The 24,399-nt window shown below is 32.9% G+C and overlaps 1 protein-coding gene across 1 annotated transcript in view; it reads left to right on the forward strand.

Moving 5' to 3' along the window:
- LOC110995507 (aquaporin AQPAe.a) overlaps positions 1–24,159 on the forward strand; it is a 53,737-nt gene extending 29,578 nt beyond the window's left edge. Inside the window, exons 2-7 of the mRNA XM_022262706.2 lie at positions 8,062–8,153; positions 9,169–9,293; positions 10,790–11,059; positions 18,803–18,967; positions 22,214–22,336; positions 23,885–24,159. Of these exons, the coding sequence (XP_022118398.2) occupies positions 8,066–8,153; positions 9,169–9,293; positions 10,790–11,059; positions 18,803–18,967; positions 22,214–22,336; positions 23,885–23,923 (810 nt within the window). The 5' untranslated portion in view covers positions 8,062–8,065 and the 3' untranslated portion in view covers positions 23,924–24,159. The remainder of the gene's footprint in view (positions 1–8,061; positions 8,154–9,168; positions 9,294–10,789; positions 11,060–18,802; positions 18,968–22,213; positions 22,337–23,884) is intronic.
- Positions 24,160–24,399: the final 240 nt, after the last annotated feature.

Genomic DNA, 24,399 nt, shown 5'->3' on the forward strand with positions numbered 1-24,399 from the left:
TTATTCATTTATTTAATTTATTCATTAACACTTCGTTACATTACAATATAAAAATTGAACATAATTAAATGAAAAGGAGGGCAACTGGCGGCCTTATCGCTTTCGAGCGATTTCTTCCAGGCAGCCACTGGCCACAGCCACAGAGTAAAGGAAAAAATTTATTAAATTACAATAAGGTAGGCAAGAAGTGTAAAATACATATTACATATATATAAAAAGAAAATAAAACTAAACTAATACAGAATACATGAAAAACAAAAAGTAAAAAGTGCACATGAATCATGATAATTTAATTCAAGATCAGTCTCACGTCAGTAAGTAGTTAGTACGCAAGTTAGGAATATGACGTGAATAGGTGATTTAAAGGAATACTAATATAAAACTTTATTCATATAGGAAACCAACTATACAAACAAACAAACAAAAATATCTTTATTCATATAGGTAAACGTAAAATTCATAAAGTACACTTATGAACGTGAAAAAAATTAAATTAATTGTAAATTTACATTTACTACCAGTTCGCAACTCAAGGGCGAGTGAGAAGAACTGGCTAGAACCTCCCCACCACTCTTTTTTATCACCAAGTATTGAGTCATACAAATTGTTTGAACTGTAGCAAATCAATCCCAAGGATTAGGATCATTTAAATTTTCGTCAAATTTATAAAAAGCTTGATTGATTTATGCTAAACGAGAGTATTAAATTTATTCAGTGATAATACTATGTTAAATTTAATAAAAACGGATACAATTTCCATATAAGGATTGGTTTATCTTGTGGAACCTGGTTAGTCGTATGCTAAGAATTTATTCCCTTAAATTTTTTACTGTAAATTTAAATATAGACTGTTCAAACATTGATTTGATAAATGTAGTTAATTTGTAGATCTTATTTCTATTGAAGTTACAAGGAATAAATTCCTGGATTCTATATTACATAGTCATGTTGTTTTTTCTACTTTCGTTATGTATATATTAAAATAGAATATATTTTTAATAGTCAAAAACATCTTTAAGTTCATAATCCGCCAGCCGTAAAAAGCCGATGTTGAACAACTCAAAATATTTCACACGTTCCAAAAATTATTTTTCGAATGATATCTCTATATATATGAGTATAATAAATATATACGATTAAACTTAAGATAGATAAAGTTTGATTATCAGCGTCTAATAATCGAAAGTTATATTTACGATATCATGAATGTGTCAAATTCCATATCTTCAAAATCTGAATCATTAGATATTATATTTAATGATTGTGTAAGGGATAAATTTATGTGTGAAACAAAGACGGATTGCCGTTTAATGTGATAAGTGATAATAAAATAAACTTATATCAAGAAGTGCCTGAAAACAAAGGGCTATTTAATCAATCTAATAAATACAATAATGGCATCGAAAACCAGACAACATTGCTGGTTCTGATAATAATAATATTAATAGTGGCTTCAGTGTAAGAATTCCTGAGCTTGTTATGTGGTCCCCACTGTATTATTATTATTTCTATTTACCTAATTACTATTTCTTTACCTTGTATAAGTTAACCATCTGTTTACGTTACAAGTTAATTAATTTGTTCCACTTAATGTATCCCTATTCTTAAACGACAAAACCCAAAACTTTAAGTATCAAGCCCCGATCCTTTGAAAGACTTCCATTCCATATTCCCACTAAAACGCTAGGTTTTGTAAGCATAATTTTAAATAAAGTTTTTGTTAGTTTAAAAACAAGTTTTTGTCACTGCCTCATAACAAGCTCGTATTTTCCCAGCTGCGCCAATATACTTCTGTCTGTAAGCATTTAACATTCGCTCCAACGGTGAAGGAATTAGACCCAAAAAGTTGACGGCGTGTGTTAAGCACAGCTGATTAAACCTAATTGCCTATTAGATTGACAAATCATAAAACTGATACAGAAATCTGAAGCCCAGACACATTGAATGCTTAAAGAATTTTGATTAAGTAAATATGAATGTTTGAAAATATAAACATACAAGCGGATCCGACAGACGTTGTCCTGTCTGTACGTCTTTAATTTCAAAATTTCAAACTTTTTTTAATAAGCTAAACATTCTGGACCATTTTGATGAAAATTATTATTCAAATGTTATGACAATATCTAACGATCCAGCACATGGTCTACAATAACACAATGATAACAAAACTTTTTTTTAATTTGATCGCAACGCTAACTGTCGGGACAGACTAAAATTAAAATTCGAATATTATTTAAAATTTGACACTGCGATGGTAGCGCCGTCTGTCGGATCCAATGTAAAACATTCCAAAATCAATAACTACTAATTAATTAAAAAAAACATTGTCCAGCGGACAAAATTGTGAATCTAAACCATTCTCGAATCTCCACGAACACACACAAAAAATTTCATCAAAATTGGTCCAGTCGTTTAGGAGGAGTGTTCAGTCACATACACACGTACACAAGAAATATATAAATATTAAGATGTTATTTTTGATTAAAAAAATCATTTCGGATCCGAGTGGTCGGTATACGGCACATTGGGTGCCGAACACACAGAGCTAGGGATAGTTTAAAAATATGAACGGGACGCTTGCATGGATCTGTGTGGGCGGCACCCCAAAACTATAAACTGCAACACTCGGATCCGAGAAAAGAGCAGTTAATGTGTTATAGGCCTTACACTGTTTTTTGTTATATGAAATCAAAAATCAAAATTCGTTTATAGAAAAACACTTTTTTAACGGATTATAGATATGTATTATTATATTTAAACTTATAATTATTTGTACATAATTTTAAATTTAAACCGACGTTTCGCGTGCTTTACAGCGTGCGTGGTCACGGTGACTGAAGACAAAGGTGTTAAATGTCAAAAAGTATTACAGCTGCAGAAAATGTAATACTTTTTGACATTTAACACCTTTGTCTTCAGTCACCGTGACCACGCACGCTGTAAAGCACGCGAAACGTCGGTTTAAATTTAAAATTATGTACAAATAATTATAAGTTTAAATATAATAATACATATCTATAATCCGTTAAAAAAGTGTTTTTCTTTAAATGTGTAAAAGTTATGTAAATAAAAGACAATACTAAAATTCGTTTATGCTGTTTCGATACGTCTTAGGGCATGCTTATAAATGTCAAAAACGTTTACAAAATTCGCCAAAGGAAAATGTCATAAACCACAACGTCATTAAAGTTACATAAGTAAAAAATAAAAAAAATCTGTTCTGTGATTTACCTGTTATTAGATTATAGTAGTAAAATTCAAAAAGTACATAAGTGTCATAGAATATATGTCTAGAACTTTTTCGACTTTATCGACACATTATTTATTAATGATAATAAATAATAAACAGAAAGCTTATTTGTTTGGACCTTGAATGCTAACGACCACAGTTGTCCATTACTATATAATTAACGAAATGTATTTGGTTCAAATAAATAATGTATCCAAAAAGCAGTGTTAATACAGCAGTGTAAACACATATACAGGGTGGCCAAAATGTGAATCAAACGCAACTAGGGGATGGATGAAGTCGTCAGCTGGAAAAAAATGTTTTCCTTCCTAAAACCCAACCCCGGCAGAGTTATAATTTATTTTGCGTTTTTATAAGAAAATCAACTTTTCTTATTAATTCTTATTGAAATGCGAAACTCTACATCCTGTATCTTTTTTATAGTACCCACCAGATTGATACTGATAAGACATTTCGATAGACATGCTATTTTACGGGGTGTCTTGAAAATAATACTTTCGAAGTTTTACGATTTTTTTTTTCCAAATCATAATTTTTATTTACTTCAGACCCCATTGTAAAAAAAATACATTACCGAAAAGTGACCCAGTATTACAAGCTTTGGCGCATTTAATAGTGATTCTGAAAAGGTATTACATATGGCCATGAGTAGCTATAATTTCATTCTAGGTGGAAGAAACAAAGCAACGATTGTAAAATAGTTATTTTAATTTAAAAAAATGTTTTACAATGAATGCTCTAACATCCTGCCTGCATAATACTTAATCTGCGAGTATAATTCAGAGTTAGAACTAACTGGATTACATTTATCATCATCTTTGGATAAACATTTAAAAAAAGGGCACACAGATGCACCAGAATTAGATTAAAATGAAAATTTGTTTAAATGTATATAAAATATATAATGTAAAATGTATCTGAATAAAGGCTATTATTATTATTATTATTACTATTGGATAAACATTTAACCACGCCCTCTGCATCCCAAAAAGTGTTACTTCGAGAAACCATCGTTGTCTGTCTACAACCTCGCAATAATTCCTGGCTTTTCGCTGCAGCAGTTTCCCATGGATACAGCAGTACCTATGCCTTTTTGCCAGAGCATATGTGTTTTGGATAATCTTTACACAGAAGGATAAAGACGCAAGAAGAAGTGGCTATTTTATTTCTCTTTTCTTCCTCTTTTTCTCCATTTTTTAGCGTGTTACATGGACAAATTAAATTAAATTCTTATAATACAAGGTTTTTAATTGTTATAAATTATAAATACACAATTGATGACATTAATTTAACCTAGACCGATATACTGGTGAGCCTGGCTGGCTCAAGTGGCTTCCTTCACCGACCGATCGAGTTTATGGCCAGTTCTTCTCTTCCGTTCTACGCCATTGATTTGAGTTACTGGCTGTAAATGAAAAATTAGAAGATATATATGATATTTCTAATATGAGACGCAGTGTGCGTTCTGTCCCGATGTAATACGTTATGGCCGCACCTATAATGCGTCATCGTGTGTTAGGTGTATGTTCGTTACGGATTTTTTTGATTCGGTCACCACGATCAAAGCCCGTGATATTATATCTATCCGTCTATGCAATAGCTTAATAAATTATACCTGATAAGCGGATATTTACATTTAAGTTAGATTCTTTAATAGATCAGCGTCTTCCTATATGTATACATTTAATTAGAATATCTTCGACTGCAAGGCCATGGTGACAAATCATCTAATAATACTAAATAATAAAATATATCATCTGTTTCAAATAAATTTAAACTTTAAAATAAGTAAATGATGTGGCACCTTGCCGCCTTACGCCCAAACCCGATAACCTATCTCAATCCATTGTTGAATCTGCGATAGACATCTTAATCCAAATATTGATAAAAGTGTGCTAATAACCAATCGACGGATTGTGTGATCTGTCATCTGTCGATACAAGCTATCCATGGTAGGATCGGTGTATGTGGATTTACCTTTGTATGAAAATGAGGGTTCAACTGTGCCAATATCCTATCTTAAGATTTTAACTTACACAAGTTTTTAGAATAATTAAAAAGCTATTTGATATGTTTTAAACATAGACATGTATTTTAACATTATTTGAATGTTTTTATTTGGTTTATATTGATTATCAAATATGAGTGTAAAGAGCGAAGAGATTGCATTGTATCCGTCGCCAAAAACGGATTGTCGCAGGGTTTGAATATTCGATGCAGATATAAGAACGATGGACTGTCACGGTCACGACTATCAAGATTGTGGATACATTATTGGGTTCGGGCGTTAGGGTGTCGGCCGGTTGGACGGTAAATACTTTACGTCGTATGAGTGAAGCTCTTTTATCTCTGCCTTTTAATAAATTTTAGAAATGTATTAAAGACAAGCTGTGTAAAAAGGCTTACTATAAAGTTATTGATTATCTAGTTGATAAAAGGGCCTGGGACTAGTGCTGAGCAGGCTACCTCTAATTAATTTGATATATTTGTTTTAAATATTGTTTGATGATTTGTTTTTTTAAAAGAGTACCGAGAGTTTTTTACGCCGACTTTTTCTCTCGGCCAACACCCTCTGTCTTCTTTGCCGATGAGTAGGGATGCCTACAGGTTCGAATTGATTGACGTATGTTCCATAATAAACGTATTTTATTTTTTTATTTTATTTTTAATGTGCATATAGATAGAAAGTCCATTGTGTACAGCCGGGGATCGTACCTACGACCTCAGAGATGAGAGTCGCACGCTGAAGAACACTGCTTCGAAATATATTATAGAGAAACCTCGCGCATGGGGCACTATATGTAAATTTCTCTTTACTAACTCTGTTTATTTCATTGTTATGATTACTAATAAATCTTTAGTACAATAATAAGTACTTTGTAACGACAATAATATTATCATACGAATTATAAATAAATGTCCTCGTGCGTTATTCTTGAATCTTGACCTACTCAGATTCTGCGAAAGGTGAAAACGGTTTACACTAAAATATCATTTTATGGTCAAGCAATGTCATTTCGGTCACGGTGAACGAATGTGCATATACGGTGCATACAAATATGGACTGCCAAGTGCCGCAAATCAATCAAAATCTAAATATATGTCGTATTACAGTAGTGAAATCAGAGATTTAATTGAATATCTAGACAGTTAATTAAATATCGATCTTCAATTAATTCCCTAGTATTTTGAATTAAATAAAGCAGAGTCGAAAACGTTTAACTATCTGTCTGACTGAAAGACAGCGTGTTGATTAGTAATGTAAATCAATCGGTATCATTTAACATCAGGTGAGCCCATTTGGTGGCAAACGGGGGCAAACGTTTTTTTCTAGAAAAGAAAAATTTTAAGAATGCTAATATTATGAGTATGTAAATTAAATTAATATCGTTCAAACAAATGAAAAAAATACATATTAAAAAATTTATAAAATACTGACAACACTTAGCCTGGTTATAAAGAAGTATACAATAGTTTAATTGAATTACAAATATAACAAATACAAATATAATTAATACAGATATCCAGAAAAACAAACGACGAATGTCGTATATCATAAAACATTAGAATAATAAACACATTGAAATATTTTTTTAGTTAATTATACCAATGTCAATATTCATAGTTAAGACAGGACAACGTCTGTTGGGTGGGCTAGTTTTAGTATAAATGTAAATTAAAACGATTTTTAATTGCGGTCTACCACAAAACACGTTTATATGATACCCACTTATTATTCTAATTATAGGTATAATGATATAATCGTACATACATATTGTTATGATTATACAATATATATATGTATAATATGAAGTCACTAGTCTCGGTGTCCAGACACTTTAAGGATACCTATAGCTATAAAGTTAGTCGACATCACAGGAGACCGAAGAGCTGGCAGCTACCTCGGACAAAGAATTAGTCTAGCTATTCAAATGGGGAACGCTGCCAGTATCTTCGGAACCTTGCCTAAAGGGACTCCTTTTAATAATATATTTTAGTTATTTTATTATCTTAAAAAAAGAGTGTGTGTACTGATATACACGCGTTAGAAGTTATACTTTGACGTAAATATTAAAAATATTTAGTGATTTTATTTATTTAAATAAATTATTAGTAAATACTATAACCGTCGTGTATGAAATTGATTTAAAGACACCAAAATAATATATATTTATTCACCCTGTTTAATTATATTTAAAAAAAATTAGAATTTAATTTATTAGAATTAGAATATACCACTTGAACATAGTTATCGATTTCCATGCCACCTAGACCTAACTTTACGATGTCGAATTTATGTGTCGGTGTGCGCGCAACGTAAAAATTCACTCTAATCATTTTTCTCTATCGCGCCAAAAGAAGTATTACTTCAATATACTCGTATGTATGTACAAGCAAATATTCCGTGTATTTGATATTTTAATTTCTTATTCTATATATCTGTTATTTAATACATTTAATATAATATACATTCATTTAAAAAAGTTCGCAACCCGCCAGCGAAAGATATTTTCGCTTCCTTTATCCATTTAAATCATATTTTAAGTACGTTTCTATAAATCAATTAAGGTAGTCAATAATTAGGTTTAAATACCATAGTTATGATTTTAATTATGACAAAGCGTTAAATGTATTAATGTATAATTAAAGATAAAAGATCAAAAGATAACTACCAGTTAGTATGTTCGTAAATTAACAACTGTTTAATGTAATCAATCAGGTGAGCCTACTGCCTGTTTGCTCCGTGTACTATAAAAAAAACAATTGAAAGTTTATTATTAGTTTTTAATTTCATTTTACAACGATTTCAGAACAATGGGTGAACTGGGACACAAACTTGGATTGGATGAGCTGGCGGGAGGCGCCGTGGGAATCAGCAAAGCTTTGTTGGCCGAGTTTATCGGTATGTATTTCTTATGTAACATTATCAAGTGCATCACCCATATCGTAAGTAGAAAGACTATTAGTTTCATCAGATTCTGAGATTCAGTCATAGTTAGTTATAGTAATCCTTAAAAGGCCGGCAACGCACTCGCGAGCCCTCTGGCATTGAGAGTGTCCATGAGCGGCGGTATCACTTAACATTAGGTGAGCCTCCTGCCCGTTTGCCCCCTGTTCTATAAAAAAAAAGATCAATGAAGGAAAACATCGTCAAGTAACCGGCTTGCCTTAGACCAGAAAGTCGACGGCGTGTGTCAGCCACAGGAGGCTGATCACCTAGTTGTCTATTAGACAAATGATCATAAGACCGATACAGAAATCTGAGGCCTAAACCTAAATCTAGTTGTAGCGTTCGATATTTATATAGTAACACACAGATTAATTACTCTTTGTATAATTATACGGTTTCGATATTTGTAATTAAGGAACATGTATACTAACAATTCAATAGACCTGTATAGCAGTTTTATTCTAGGAGTACATTTCACATACAAATATTTATCACCATGCCTAACGGCATAATTTAATCTAATTTTAATATTATATTTAAATTATAACATTTTAAGGTTAGTTATTAGGTACATTATATGATAATATAATTTTTAATTGTAAGTTAAATCTATATTTTTATTATAATATATATATATTATAAATAAATATATATATATATATTTATTTATTTATTTATTTATTCACACTTCGTTGCTAGAAAGAAACACAATTAACACAATATATATAAATTACAAGGCATGCAACGGGTGGCCTTATCGCTAACAAGCGATCTCTTCCAGGCAACCCTAGTAAGAAAACAATAAATAAAAAAAATGATGAGTGCAAGAAGTGCATAACCAGAAGTTATATAAAAAACAAAATATATTTATATTAATCTATAGAACCTTAATAAAGAGAAAAAAAACAAAGAAAAAAAATATATATATATATTTAATATATATTTTTTATTAATATTTTATTTATAGGAAATCTCCTCTTGAATCTCTTCGGTTGCGGGGCGTGTATAAACGTGACCCAAGGTGTGGATGCAGCGCCCAACATCGTACTCATCGCATTCAGCTTTGGTCTAGCTGTATTTGCTGCTGTTTCAGTAAGTATCATCATCATCAGCGTCTTTTTAGTCCATTTTGGGCATCTACCTTGCTGCACATTTTTATTTTTTTTATTTTATTTTTTTATTTTGAAATTTGAAATGGGATGCGGGTGAAATTTGAAAAAAATTTCACCCGCATCACTAAACAGACTGCATTACTTACACTGATAAATTTGACTACTATTATTATTATTTCTACTAAGTATTAGTATTATTACATTCTTATTCGTTTTGCGACGGCATAAACTAGCTGCTGTGGTCTCTGGCAGAATGACCAGCGCTGTTGAATAGTCTGCTCCTCAGCATAATGCTGAGCCAGGGTCAATTACAGCCACAGCATACACGCATTACATACTTAAAACGTACCTTGTTCTTTAAAGGAAACAAAATATCTCTCATTCTTTTATTAGTTTATATTTTCTTGGATTATTTTGTGTGTGTTTTGTTAGTAATAAATGTTATGTCTATTAACTGTGGTTGCCTGGAAGAGATCGCTCGAAAGCGATAAGGCCGCCAGTTGCTCTTCTTTTCATTTAACTATGTTCAATTTTTATATTGTAATGTAACAAAGTGTTAATTAATAAATAAAGTACCTGGATGGCCGAGGTTTGCTCGGTATTTTTATTTTTTTATAAATTGTGTTTTTTGGAAGTGATACTTAAGTACGAATTACATAATAATAAAATGATGAAATATGAACAATATAGAATATATATGCTGGAATAGCTTAAGTATTGTTGTGTCGTTAAAGCAATTTAAAAAAATAGTATTATTATTCGCCGATAGATGTCAGGAAGATACATTTTTCAGTTTAAATTGGGACTACTCAAACACCACCTTTTTGTTATTTAGTATCATTTATTCCTAGCTAGATCGATATATCGCCCCCAAAACCCCCCGTATACTAAATTTCATGAAAATCGTTGGAGCCGATCCAGAGATTCCAATTATATATATATATATATATATATTATATACTAGCGGATCCGACAGACGTTGTCCTGTCTACACGTCTTTAATTTCAAAATTTAAATTTTTAATAAGCCATTTTGATGAAAATTATTATTCAAATGTTATGACAATATCTAACGATCCAGCACATGGTCACACACGATATAACACAATGATAACAAAACTTTTTTTAAATTTCGGGACAGACTAAAATTAAAATTCGAATATTATTTAAATTTTGACACTGCGATGGTAGCGCCGTCTGTCGGATCCAATGTAAAACATTCCAAAATCAACAACTAAAAAATTGAAAATTAATTAAAAAAACATTGTCCAGCGGACAAAATTGTGAATCTAAACCATTCCCAGATCCCCTTGAACACACACAAAAAATTTCGTCTAAATCGGTCCTGTCGTTTAGGAGGAGTTCAGTCACATACACACGCACACAAGAAATATATATATTAAGATACAAGAATTGCTCGTTTAAAGATATAAGATACATACAAATTATTGACCATGCAACAATGCTTCTCTTCTAGGCCATAGGCCACATATCAGGAGGTCACATTAACCCAGCTGTAACAGCTGGTATGTTGGCGACCGGACGCGTCAAATTGGCTCGTGCTATCCTCTACGTAGTAGCACAGTGCGCGGGTGCAGCCGCCGGTTCTGGACTACTCAAGGCCTTCACGCCGGATAGGGCTGCGGGCAAGTTGGGCGTCACAGGCCTCGGGACGGAAGTGACGTCACTACAGGGCTTTGGCATTGAGTTCTTCCTGGGATTCGTACTAATCTTCGTTGTTTGTGGGGTAAGTTTTAGTTTTAATAATGCTTAGAGATATTAAAAGTTTCAGTGTAATAATTTTATATGGATTTTAAATATTTATTATTTCGTATCGAAAATTTAAAAACTATATCACTATATCTTTCCGTATCTCTTGTGTTTCCTCTCCATGCTATGGCAAGAGGAAACGCAAGAGGAGAGCATACATTATGATTTAAATCGGAGATTTTGGTCAGGTAAAAGAAATTTTGTTATATTCAATAGGATTCTCTCACCAACTACAAATGCAAGCAATCTTCACAAAGCAGCGATTTTAAATCTGTAAGCAACAAGACTTAATTGACCAAGTTTTTCCTTAATTGCCGTCTTAATACAAAGAAATATCCTTGAGATTAAATACCTTTCACCGGGGCAAGACAGGGTTTATTTCGCACTTCTCTTGCTTCAATGAACTTCCTGCCCTTGATGATAAACCACTGAAACAAGAGAAGCAACTTCCTTTTACCACAGCGAAATACTCAATTAAAACTACTCGAAAATTACCCAATACCCAACTGGAAGACAGTCCCAAAGACACCCTACATTCCCATTGGACATATCCACAATATACAGTTTTACTCATAAAAAATAACACACAAAGCAAAGCAAAACAAAACATGACAGCGCAAAATTTATAAAGGAGAACGACTAACATACTACTAGCTATAAAAAATAAAGATACTAGGCTTAGGATAATATTAATTTTAACTTATTCTTAAATGAAGCAGTGGATGAGTGCGAACAAGGATCGATAGTGGCAGTTTTAAAAAAATATAGTTTTCTATTTCTAGCAAAGTAGGAACTCAAATGGCATAGACAATCATTGGTAACTTTAAAGATTTGTAACGGAAAGTCTAATAGTGGAAATACAAATAATAAAATTAGTCATTCAAATTATAACAATTACAAATCTAGGTATAATGATATCATGTTTCTCACGAATGGCCTTAGCGAAGCCACGATTAGCCGCAATTGTCTGGATTGTGTTTGTAAACGGGCGGTTTTCTGTCGTGAAACGCTAGAGAAACGCTTGATTGTAATTGGACAATAGCTAGGCAAAACATGCGACAGTCCCTTGCCAAAACGAATAGCGTTTTCTTTTGTTCCATTCTACGCGTTTTGAGATTTAAATTAGGTATTACTTAGTTAAATGTATTTTATAATTTTCATCGATATTTTCCTTTGGTAAATGTTTGCCCTATTTTGTATATATTATATAAGCCATCTTTGGTTATATGTTTAGTATTTTTTTTATCATAAATAATGTAAACTAGCCGTAGTATTACGATATAAATAATTAAGTATTTCATAATAAAAGATAAATGCAAATGTAATGCTTTGAAATTTGATTCATATTTATTTATTTAAAAAAACAATTATACTACATATAAAGCAAATATTACGCCATTCGTGAATTAGTGAATTGGAATTATTGAAATGTTTTATTTATAATTAATTAAATATTTTGTTTTTTTGGAAAAAATTGTGACATAAAAGTTCCTAGTTACAACGGCAGCGGAGTAGAGTATTATTAATAATAAAAAAAATACAAACAAGGTTAAAAATTTACGTCAATCAATACAAATTGTTAAAAACCTAATACCTAATTGGGCTGTGTTATGTGATGGTATAAAAGTGAGGGGATGTATATGAAGGTGTATATGTGGGGTGTGGTCATGATTCAGGCGATTAAGCTGTATGTATATTCTCAATACTTCCTTGAATAATACTCTGCGATAGCTTAAACAAGTCGATAGTAGTCGTTGTATGGGCAATAAATGGGCATGTCACTAGTTGAATCCAGATTGAATGGGGTCCAAAAAAGCCACGCGGAAAGTAAAACAAAACTCTCTAGTTCAAAGGTAATAATAAAATAATTAAACTGAAAAATTATCAACAGGCCAGAGGAAACTTTAAAAGCAATTTTTAACGACTTGACATTTAACGTTACTATCAATTTTTGTTTTATACGAACTCCCAGTCGTATTTACTGCTAGTAATAATACTTAAATAGGTAGGCGCGACAGATAGTCCTGTGACAGTGTAGAGGCTGTTTTAGCGCAGAGGAATCAGTCAACCACGTAGTCTTGTGGCTTCTCAACTTACAGAAATCCTCGGAACAGGGAGAAGCCTGCAAAGCGCTTAGGAACCTTCTAGAGCCAGACTTTACGCACAACGGATTATATGATAGACTTAGTGCGGAAATTGAGTCAAAGACCAAATTCATTTATTCAGTTGAATCACGTGATCACTTTGAATTGTCAATTCTGTCGCCTGTTCAGACCAGCACACAAGTAGTCCAACAAGAGAGTCCACACTACTGCTACTAGTACTGAAATAAACGCTCGTCTACAAAGCCTATTAAATTCCCTTCGAGCGTTGTTTGCAATAAACATTAGTTTCCGTGACAAGATGTCATTATCAATTCAAACTGGAAATAACATTTCTCACTGAGTGCTCATCCACCATGTGAAGCCTATACTATTATGTATTTTACAACAAACTCCCAAGCGAAATTAGAGAACTATCATTAAATAAATTCAAAGCCCTTGTTAAAAATAAAAAAATTAATAAAGCCTTTTATAAATGTGACGAATACTTAAATGATCCTAATCCTTGGGATTGATTTGCTCCAGTTCAAACAATTTGTATTAAAACTTGGCGATTGAAAAGAGTGGCGGAAAGTTTCTTGCCAGTTCTTCTTACCTTTGACTCTCTTTGCTCTACGCCCTTGACTTGCGAACTGGTTGTAAATGTAAATTTAATTTGTTTTTTTGACGTTCTTAAGTGTACATGTTTACCTATATGAATAAAGATATTTTGACTTTGAGTTTGTAGTGTACTTGCCTTCTGCTCGTAGAAAAATATGTGACTGGGACGGATTTATAGCACCAGCGATTTAATTTAAGTTTGTAGATTTTCTTGATGGTATCATATTCGTTACCCATTCAATAAAGTATTTTAGAAGCGTCAACAATGTTTTATTATAAATTGAGAAAAGGTCACCGAAGAAACATCAAGTTTTAAATTACTCATTAGCATATTAATGTATATTATTTGGTTTGTAAACGAACGGTGCTTTTATGATGCGTCTGATTTCTTAGTTTTGACATACTAACGTATCGTGATTTTAATAATTAATATTGTAAATACTTTTAATAATACAGGGAATATAATAACACACAAATATATACATAATAATAATAATTAAAAATTTATTTATTTGTAGCGTTTATATCAGAATCAATATATACATTACATATAATTTTATTTTCTAAACATAATACATAAAAATATAATCACAGGAGAACGAAGAGCTGGCAGCTACCTCGGACAAAGAATTAGTCTAGCTATTCAAAGGGGGAACGCTGCCAGTATCTTCGGAACCTTGCCTAAAGGGACTCCTTTTAATAATATTTTTTAATAATTAAAAATAGATAAATAAAGAATAAAGTTTTATTTTATATGATATTGTTTTTTTTTATTTTCTCTAAATTAAGGTTCTATAGGTTAATATAAATATATTTTCTCTTTTATATAACTTCTGGTTATGCACTTCTTTCACTCATCATTTTTTATTTATTGTTTTTTTTCTTACTAGGGTTGCCTGGAAGAGATCGCTTGTTAGCGATAAGGCCGCCTGTTGCATCCCTTGTAATTTATATGTATTGTGTTATTTGATTTTCTTTCTAACAACGAAGTGTGAATAAATAAATAAATAAATATAATCTTAAATAGAAAAAGAATTGGTAAGGTGGAAACACAAGTGGGATACATTTTCTGTCCATCAGGACGTCGAACATATTTAAATAATTAAATTATATTAGTATATAATATAACATAGAAAATATAATAAATTAAAAAAAAATATCCCTGTGGTAGTCTAGCGAGTGCGTTGCCGGCCTTTTAAGAATTGGTACGCTCTTTTCTTGAAGGACCCTAACTCGAATTGGTTCGGAAATACTTCAGTTGGCAGCTGGTTCCACAAAATGGTGGTGCGCGTATATTCCAATTACACAAATATAAGTGAACATCTAATGCGTTTAGACACTTGTTACATAGCTGCAGTATGTGGTCCGATCTTTGTCGTGTTTTAAACACAATATTAAATTTTGACATATATGTAGGTGACCCGAAGTTTTCCGGGTCATTAGTTTTCTATATAATTTTTTTTATTTATTTATATTTAAGTATTCCTACAGCTAATCACTAAAAAATATCCAAACAATTACATTACACACAAAAGCCAAAACGGAATACACTCGCTAATTTTGTCCAATGTCAAAATCAAGGACTTGCGTTTCCACAGATAATATTTCATTAAAACAGAAGTTCGATGAGGGCGCGTCGAATCATTTGTCTCGATAATAGCTAGAGTCGATTGATCGCGTGCCCCTATTTAATTTAGCATAATCAATATTAGAACTGCTTAAATACACAACACACAACACAATACACAACCATTTTTTTTGTTTTAACGTAATCCTAAATCTAAAAGTATCCAAAGATGTAATAGATTTAATACAAAAAAAAGGTTCAAACATTTACGAAAAGAAAGAAATTATAAAAAATATTAAACACGTTTAACTAACGACTAAAGTATTTCCGAACCAATTCGACATGGGGTCCTTTAAGAAAAGAGCGTACCAATTCTTAAAAGGCCAGCAACGCACTCGCGAGCCCTCTGGCATTGAGAGTGCCATGGGCGGCGGTATCACTTAATTTCAGGTGAGCCTCCTGCCCGTTTGCCCCCTGTTCTATAAAAAAATAAAAATAAATAAGATATTCCCAATTTAGGTTTAAATACCTTATTTTCTCAAAACAGACGAAAATGCCACTTACATGAGAAACAATACTTTAGGTAAACATAATATTGTAGACGTTCATTACACATAATCACAAATCATACATGCACCAAACCAAAAAATAGGTAGCCAAAGATACACGAATAAAAAACAATTGTAAGAAAATGCAATTAAAAGTAATTTTGTTTGACAAGCCAAGCCTCGATTTGAATGCATTCAAAGATGCTTTTTCAATTCAATTTATTTAAATATGTGATGGTGTGAATGTAAGGTCATGATCATGATTATGATTTATTTAATTGTTTTCACTGAGACATTTACATTACGATCTACCCAAACTTAGGACTAAGAGCGTTTTCACATTATCCGATCCGATATCGGTGAAGGACCCAATAACCGATATCCGATTAGCTTTTTAGATATGCTATTTTCACATATTTCCGACAAAATCGTTCCGATACGGCCATTTGCTCTATAAGCTTAGTGCGCGCAGGTCATCATGGCAGACTATAATAGAAAACTTTATTTGCTGTATCTATTATATTTGAGACGCAAAAAAAGATCTGTTCACAGACAGTATTGGATACATCCCATCGTGGAAGCTAGATATTCAGAGGGAGCTTTTTATACTCTTTTTAGCAAGCTACAAAAAGCACCTAGCAAGTTTATTAATTACTTTCGTATGAGTGAATCCACATTCAATTATTTGCTAATTCATCTCATTATATCGTATTTATATTATATATTATATCGTATTTAAATGAAGACGACGCCATGATGACTACCAAACTGTAAACAATGGCCGCCACGCATCGGGGTCTACGCACACAGAGACAATTTAGATACACGTATAGCACACATACAAACATTATCGCCCGACGGCTCACAGGTGTCCGATAGTGCCGCCAGCATTTCGGTGTCGGCTTCGATACCCGATATCGGGCCGGACAATATGAAAGACAGGTACATATTTCATACATTTTACTTACCCCGATATCGGATCGGCGTCCGACACCGATATCGGATCGGGTAATGTGAAAACGCTCTAAGTCTAACCTAACTAATAAGGTTATTTAAATTCAAAATCATTTATTAATTTAACTAACACATTTAAATACTACTAATATAACATTAGCTGCCAGTTCTCAAATCAAGGGCGTAGAACGAACGAGAAGAACTGGCAATAAACTCTCCGCCACTCATTTTAATCGCCAAGTTTTTTGTTTTACAATTAGGCTGCAACCATTACACCATGTTCCACATAACATCTTAAGTAATAATAAATAAATCTAACAAAGACTTGTCCTCTATCAGCATAGGGCATGGTGAAATAGGAGCACGCATTTACATACTCGCGGGAACAACACGCAAATACATAGTCGATAAAACTAACATCACCGCAAACACGAATTCAACCTTTAAGCTATACTTTCTTTATATAGGCAAACTGGCAGGAGGCTCACCTAATGTTAAGTGATACCGCCGCCCATGGACACTCTCAAAAAAAACTTTTAAGAATCGGTACGCTCTTTTCTTGAAGGACCCTAAGTCGAATTGGTTCGGAAATACTTCAGCGTTAGTGGGCTCCAGCAATATTGTTAATTATTCTGGTAACACTAAATATTAAAAATATCTTGCGTGACTTGACTAACACGGGGAGTGTCAATGCGTGTACAATTATAAAAGTTTCAAGAAAACTAATTTACTAACGATGTTATATGTTTAATGGCGGTTTAAGGGTGCCTCATGGGGGCCAAAACACGTACATCTGGAACGTATACGTATTTAAATGTGTGGCATGATATATGATATACTATATGTTGAGCATTAAGGGTCGCTCAATCGATCCAGGGTTTATTGAATCGAATTTCGTATGGTGAAAAAATACCTGAAGGAATCCCGGTGTTTGGTTGACGAAAAATTTAACATCAGCTTTCCCAATTTATTTAAAACATGGTAATTTATTAAATAATCAGTAGTGTTGATTTGATGTTCACTTATATTTGTGTAATTGTGTAATTGGAATATACGCGCACCACCACTTTGTGGAACCAGCTGCCCACTGAAGTATTTCCGAACCAATTCGACTTAGGGTCCTTCAAGAAAAGAGCGTACCAATTCTTAAAAGGCCGGCAACGCACTCGCGAGCCCTCTGGCATTGAGTGTCCATGGGCGGCGGTATCACTTAACATCAGGTGAGCCTCCTGCCCGTTTGTTCGATAAAAAAAAATATGCCGCAGCGTAATTATTAACCGGAGGAAAAGGATATTCTCCATTGATTTAGCTCCACTAAACATTGGTTAGTCTCACTAAGCTAAACTTCAATTGGTAATAAAGATTTTTAATTGGTAGTAGATGGGAACTATGACAGACAGTGGTCCAGGGTTTATTTCTTGAAAAATCCATGAGGAATTAATATCCACAAATTACTAGTAAAATGCACTTTAAACATACAAAACAAATTAATGTCTTACTGCGTTCTCGGACATCAAAATTCTTTAATGTCCAGGAACGCACTCGCGAGCCCTCTCATCAACAGAGTGTAGCACATTAGATTAATAGATTCACTCAGGTCTCTTATAACATCCTATTTTTAGCTGCTAGAATAGAAATAGGAAACTCTTTCACTGTCTCTACCTCCAAGAAATCTATACAAAGTTGAAGAGAGAAGAGAGTAAGAAAGCTCACACATATGCTATGTGTGAGCTTTCTTACTGATGCACACATACACACACATACACGCATTCATAGATTAAGTTAATTTAGATTTAGATTTAGTTAAAGTTTGTTTAGTTAAGGGAAGCCAACCCCAACACAAGTGTCTCTTGACTACTTACGGGGGTTGTCTCATTTAATGATGTAAAAAATTTGAGAAACAATAAAAAAAATTTTTTATTTATTTAAGAAAATATGTTTTTTTACAGGTATGTGACCCAAACAAACCGGATAGCAAAGCCACTGCTCCTCTTGCGATTGGTCTAACTGTGACCCTGGGCCATTTGCTGGCTGTGGACTATACTGGATCAGCCATGAACCCAGCTCGCTCCTTCGGCTCCGCTCTCGTCGCCAACGAGTGGGCTGATCATTGGGTAAGTTGGACATGAAAAAGAAAATACGTTTATTTTGGAACATAGGATCATCATGGTATCACTTATTCCACGATAGGTTAGCAGATCGATGGAGTCACCTATTTTGACTTACCTGTTTACACCTGCTTGCCAGGTTATACACTGAAATGAGTAGGCAAGCATACCTAGGCATATTCTGTGTATCAAAAACTATCAGTCAAATAAATTTCAGTTGGTTATCAAAAGGATGAAGATGATGAAAAAAAATCGATAAAAGTTAATTTAATTAAAAATAGCCAGTACCACATTTCGATTGGCAAGCAATTATAGGCATATTTATTTATAAAAAATATTTAATATAAAATACGTCTCATCTGGTTATCAGATCGGTGAAGGACTCTTAGACCAGTAAAGATGCATGTTAGATTGAACACAGTTGACTAAAATTGAGACAGCTAATGGCGACGTGTATCTCTCTAGTATATACGTATAATATACATATTAATTTTCAGTTTCTCATGTAAAAAATATGTTTTTGCAATGAGAAATAAAGTTCTTAAAAAAATGTTTTAGAAAACGTTAATCTGACATTTTCATGCAAATGTCCTCCCAAAGACGGTTTCCAAGAATTTTCGATCGGTTATTGAAAACTATTTTATGAGAAATGGATTGAAATATCTATCAAGTAGTAAAAATTTGATTGATATTGAATATAGTAAGAGGCCGTACAGACTTGATGAGCTGAAGTATTTCTGTCAATTTATTCTTCTGTATTGTTTGCATAATGTATAAAATGCTAATGTACCCATATAATTAGTTTGTTGACATTTGTATTATCTGTTCTGTTTACATAATAAGCGATTAAACCTAGATTGTGTTCGTAAGTTCAAATGGGACTAAAATATGAAAACGTTAAATTATTCCATAGTCTACATTTGGTGGAGGACCCGTGATGGGATTATGTGAGTTATAGATGCTTAAATTTTATTTATTTAACTATGTACTACCATCTTTTAAAACTCTTTTACATAAACCTGCTCAATGTGACGTTTATAATTCTTGTATTTCTTATTCCTTTGACAAGTGACGTTTTGGTCATTTGTTCTTAGTTATTAAGAAAATAAAACAACAGTAGTGCCTCTACAACCTCTTTAGATCTTTGCCTCAGATTTCTGAATCTGTTTCATGATAATTTTTTTTTAATCTTTTATGGGCAAGTAGGTGATCAGCCTCCAGTGCCTGACACACATCGTCGACGTCTTGGGTCTAAGACATGTCGGTTTCCTTAAGATGTTTTCCTTCACCGTTCGAGCAAATGTTAAATGCGCACATAGAAAGAAAGTCCATTGGTGCACAGCCGGGGATCGAACCTACGACCTCAGGTATGAGAGTCGCACGCTGAAGCCACTAGGCCAACACTGCTTAGTTCTTAAGAAGCGTGCTTAATGAAATTGTTAGAGTCATGTCTCGATAATACACTTGTATAGTAGTTTTCTAGGAGTACATTGTCTTCACATATAATTATTTAACTAGTGTATACAAATATTGTAAATACTATTTTAAAAATTGTGGAGTTTCTTGCGCATTCTTCTCCACACCAGACTACCTTTTGGAAGGGGCTAATAGAATCATCTTTATCTTATATCTTTAAACGAGCAATTCATGTATATATATATATATATATACAATTGGAATCTCGGAATCGGCTCCAACGATTTTCATGAAATTTTGTATACGGAGGGTTTCGGGGGCGATAAATCGATCTAGCTAGGAATTCCTAGAAAATATCATTATATTCGTGTTTTATCACACTCATGATTTTTTTTTCTTTAAATAAATATAGTTCATACTTTTTTATTATTCTGCCGGTCAGATCGAAAAATATTATTTATATTTCAACAATTTTATTAGTATTTAATTTGTACTTAAATATAATTTCCAAAAAACAATTTATAAAAAATAATTAAAAAAACCGAGCAAAGGTCGGTCATCCAGGTACTATTATTTATTTAACGTTCATAAGTGCCATTTTAGGTGATTTAATTGGAATAAATGATTTCACTATGTATTTGCGAGGATTCTGACAATGTTAGCGTCTATGGACGGCCTGCCCGTTTCACTCCATTTACATAAAAATACAGATATATAAGATGCGCTGAAAAGTTCGTAGGCTGATATAGAAAAATCATTTTCTATTTTATAGACAATAATTTCAATACCTAAGCTATAGCTGTACGATTATAGCGGTTAGAAAATTTCTCTTTATCCTCAAAATAAGGTTTGTTTTCGGCGATTGTCTCTGATATTCGCAAACGCGGCCTCACAGAATATTAAGTAGCAGGCATTTCATTTCGAACAAACTACAAATTAAATATATCCGGGAATAGAACCCAGGCGCTTAACCTGAATACATAAAATAATGAATACATTATAGTAATTTTAGACCTTTGATACGATGCCAAAACTGGGTAATGTATTGTATGGTAATAGATAACGGATTTAACATACAAAACTAGCCGTTGTATACAGCGCCATCTATTGAGTTTATGACAAATTAATTTAAGCTAATTTTAGTGTTTAAAAATGCCAACACATTACATTTCTTTTGTTTTCGTTTTTAATTATTTTGTTAATTTGTTCCCTTAGGCGTAGAGAGTCAATTGCACAGCTAATTATAAATTTATGTTGGTAGATAGTACTATCTACTTACAGTTTTCCTAGCTCAACGAGTAAGTATCGAAATACAGCGTGGAAATGCTAAAAGGTACACTTTTACAAATGCACAACGCCACCTGTTGATTAACAGATAAATTAAATGATTAGTATATAGAATTATTGTTATTTGAGTTGGAAATTAAACGCGAACTATATTATTTAGATCACAAATCAGTGATCTGTTTCTCATACAGCGTCAACACAATTTTACAATCCAATTGCCAAACACACTGATATTACGGTTAGAATAACTTTATTTCTCATAGGAATTTAAAAAAAAATCTCTTACTGAGAAAAAAAACATTACAAGAGACTAAATAATTATTACTAGAACGCACAGAAGGTACCTATACAAAAATTCAAAAACAAATACAGTAACAAAAATGCAGGTAGACACAACAGACTCGAAACAAAAACATAGGTTTATATTGCTTTTGTAGTGTCAAAAATTGTTTTTTATATAAATCACGTGACGAAACGTGACCATGCATTCCCATACAGTTGACTCAATTATATCGCAGTGTCATCAGTCATAAACAATAATTTATTTAGGTATACTGGGCTGGTCCGATGGCTGGTGGAGTCGCTGCTGCCTTGTTATACGTCCATGGCTTCTCCGCACCTCCAGTTGACATCCCTCCCCGGTACAGGCCCGTTGCTGGTGACGAAAAAGAGGTAAAACTATTCTTCTATATTCTAAATTTGGTACATATTCAGGTAGAGAAGAAAAAAAGAAAAATAAATGTATGTATAACATTTTAGTTTATTTATTATAGTATCACTACATAGCATAAAACAAAGTCGCTTTCTCTGTCCCTATGTCCCTTTGTATGCTTAAATATTTGAAACTACGCAACGGATTTTGATGCAGTTTTTTTAATATATAGAGTGATTCAAGAGGAAGGTTTATATGTATAATAACATCCATTAAATAGCTGAGAAGTACTGTTATTTTTGAGGTTTCTAATGTGTAGTCGTAAATAATTACATTTTTTCCGCTTACATTGCAAACGCAGGCTGAACCCTACGAGTTTTATCAAAATAATGTACTAAGTATTGTACCCATTGAAAGGGTCTACAGAAAAGTCCTGATGGTATATGTCTATCTCTTATGGATAATCCACATTTTTATATACAACGTTCACAGATTTTCTGTAGTGTATTTAGTATCAGCATTGCGCCCGTGCGAAGCCGGGGCGGGTCGCTAGTACAGAAATAAAGTCTTTAAATAGTTAGTAATTCTGAAGAAATTGTTGCATTTTCAAAAGAAATAGGCAAATGAAATCACAATTGAATTGATCAAGTTACATTTATTTCTATGCATAAACACAATGTCATTTTTTAACGAACGCTGCCGAATGCGGAGGCGGATCGTGCCTCTTTGTCGCTCGTTCCGAGCTCTCGCTTGCACGTCAAACCTCAAATGGAACGCCTCAGAGCGAGGTAACGCCGCATGTTTCATGTTTTTCGCGCGTGCAGCCAGCTCCATCGAATTATAAGACGTTAAAAGACAACCAATATAGTGTAGAATATGGATTGATAATTTTCCTACAAATCCCTTGTCACAAATTATATATTTTGTATGAATACAATTATTTACAAGCGTACTGGACGTCTGGCTTCAACGGCGTGGACGGTTGAAAATACAGTAAGCAACACAAAACAATAACAGCAAATTCCATTTTGCTTTATTTTGATAACCATTCGGTCAAGTTCAAGCACAAATTTGTTTCAAGATTTTATAGATATTAAAACATTTTTATTATACATTATAATTTCCTTCAGAATTTAATAAAAAATAAATCAGTGGCGCTACAACCTCTTCAGGTCTTGGCCTCAGATTTCTGACCTGTTTAATGGTCATTTTTAAATCTAATAGGCAAGTAGGTGATCAGCCTCCAGTGCCTGACACACGTCGTCGACTTTTTGGGTCTAAGACTTGTCGGTTTCCTCACGATGTTTTCCTTCACCGTTCGAGCAAATGTTACACATATAGAAAGAATTTCTATTGGTGCACAGCCGGGGATCGAACCTAGAACACTAGGCCAACACTGCTCCTTTTCTTGTGAATACTTTGACTTATTTTTCTGTTTATTTTACTTAATTAATCATGTATTATTTATTAAATATTTATCAGGTTTGTTTGGTGTGTATATGAATTCTGTGGTGGTGCCCAGTTGAATATATCTTTATTATTTTTTTATATCTTTATTATTTTTTCAGCTCAAGAGATTGGATGGTAAGGGCGAAGATTTGGCGTGAGAGCGTCGCTGGCAGTCTCGCCCTGCCATCGGCATATCGGTACCCAGCGATACTCGATACCGTACATACGAATACAATACTGCCACCGACACAAATGTCCAAGTGAAATTTCTATCACGCACTTCTCTTCCAATTAATTAAGGTTTTATATCGTTTATGTACTCAGTTTGAATGTGTGTTTATAGATTTGTGTATTTTAATGGAACCTGTTTAATATATAAACATGTTATTTTTAATTTTTGTTTCATTTCTTTATCATGAGCCGAACAAAAAATATTATGTACAAAAATTTTCAATTTTCTTAACGTACAAAGTAATAATCAAAATAATTAAAAATTACTCCCCATAGTCCATACGTGTCCTTTATGTTGGCTTATAAGTATATTAGTAAGTGGTATATATTTATTTATTGAGTTTACGACATCATACACAATAATTCTAAGTGAACTGAATATTTAACATATATAATCTTATAT

This window comes from Pieris rapae, chromosome 23, assembly GCF_905147795.1.
Source record: "Pieris rapae chromosome 23, ilPieRapa1.1, whole genome shotgun sequence".
In the NCBI taxonomy this organism is placed as follows: Eukaryota; Metazoa; Arthropoda; class Insecta; order Lepidoptera; family Pieridae; genus Pieris; species Pieris rapae.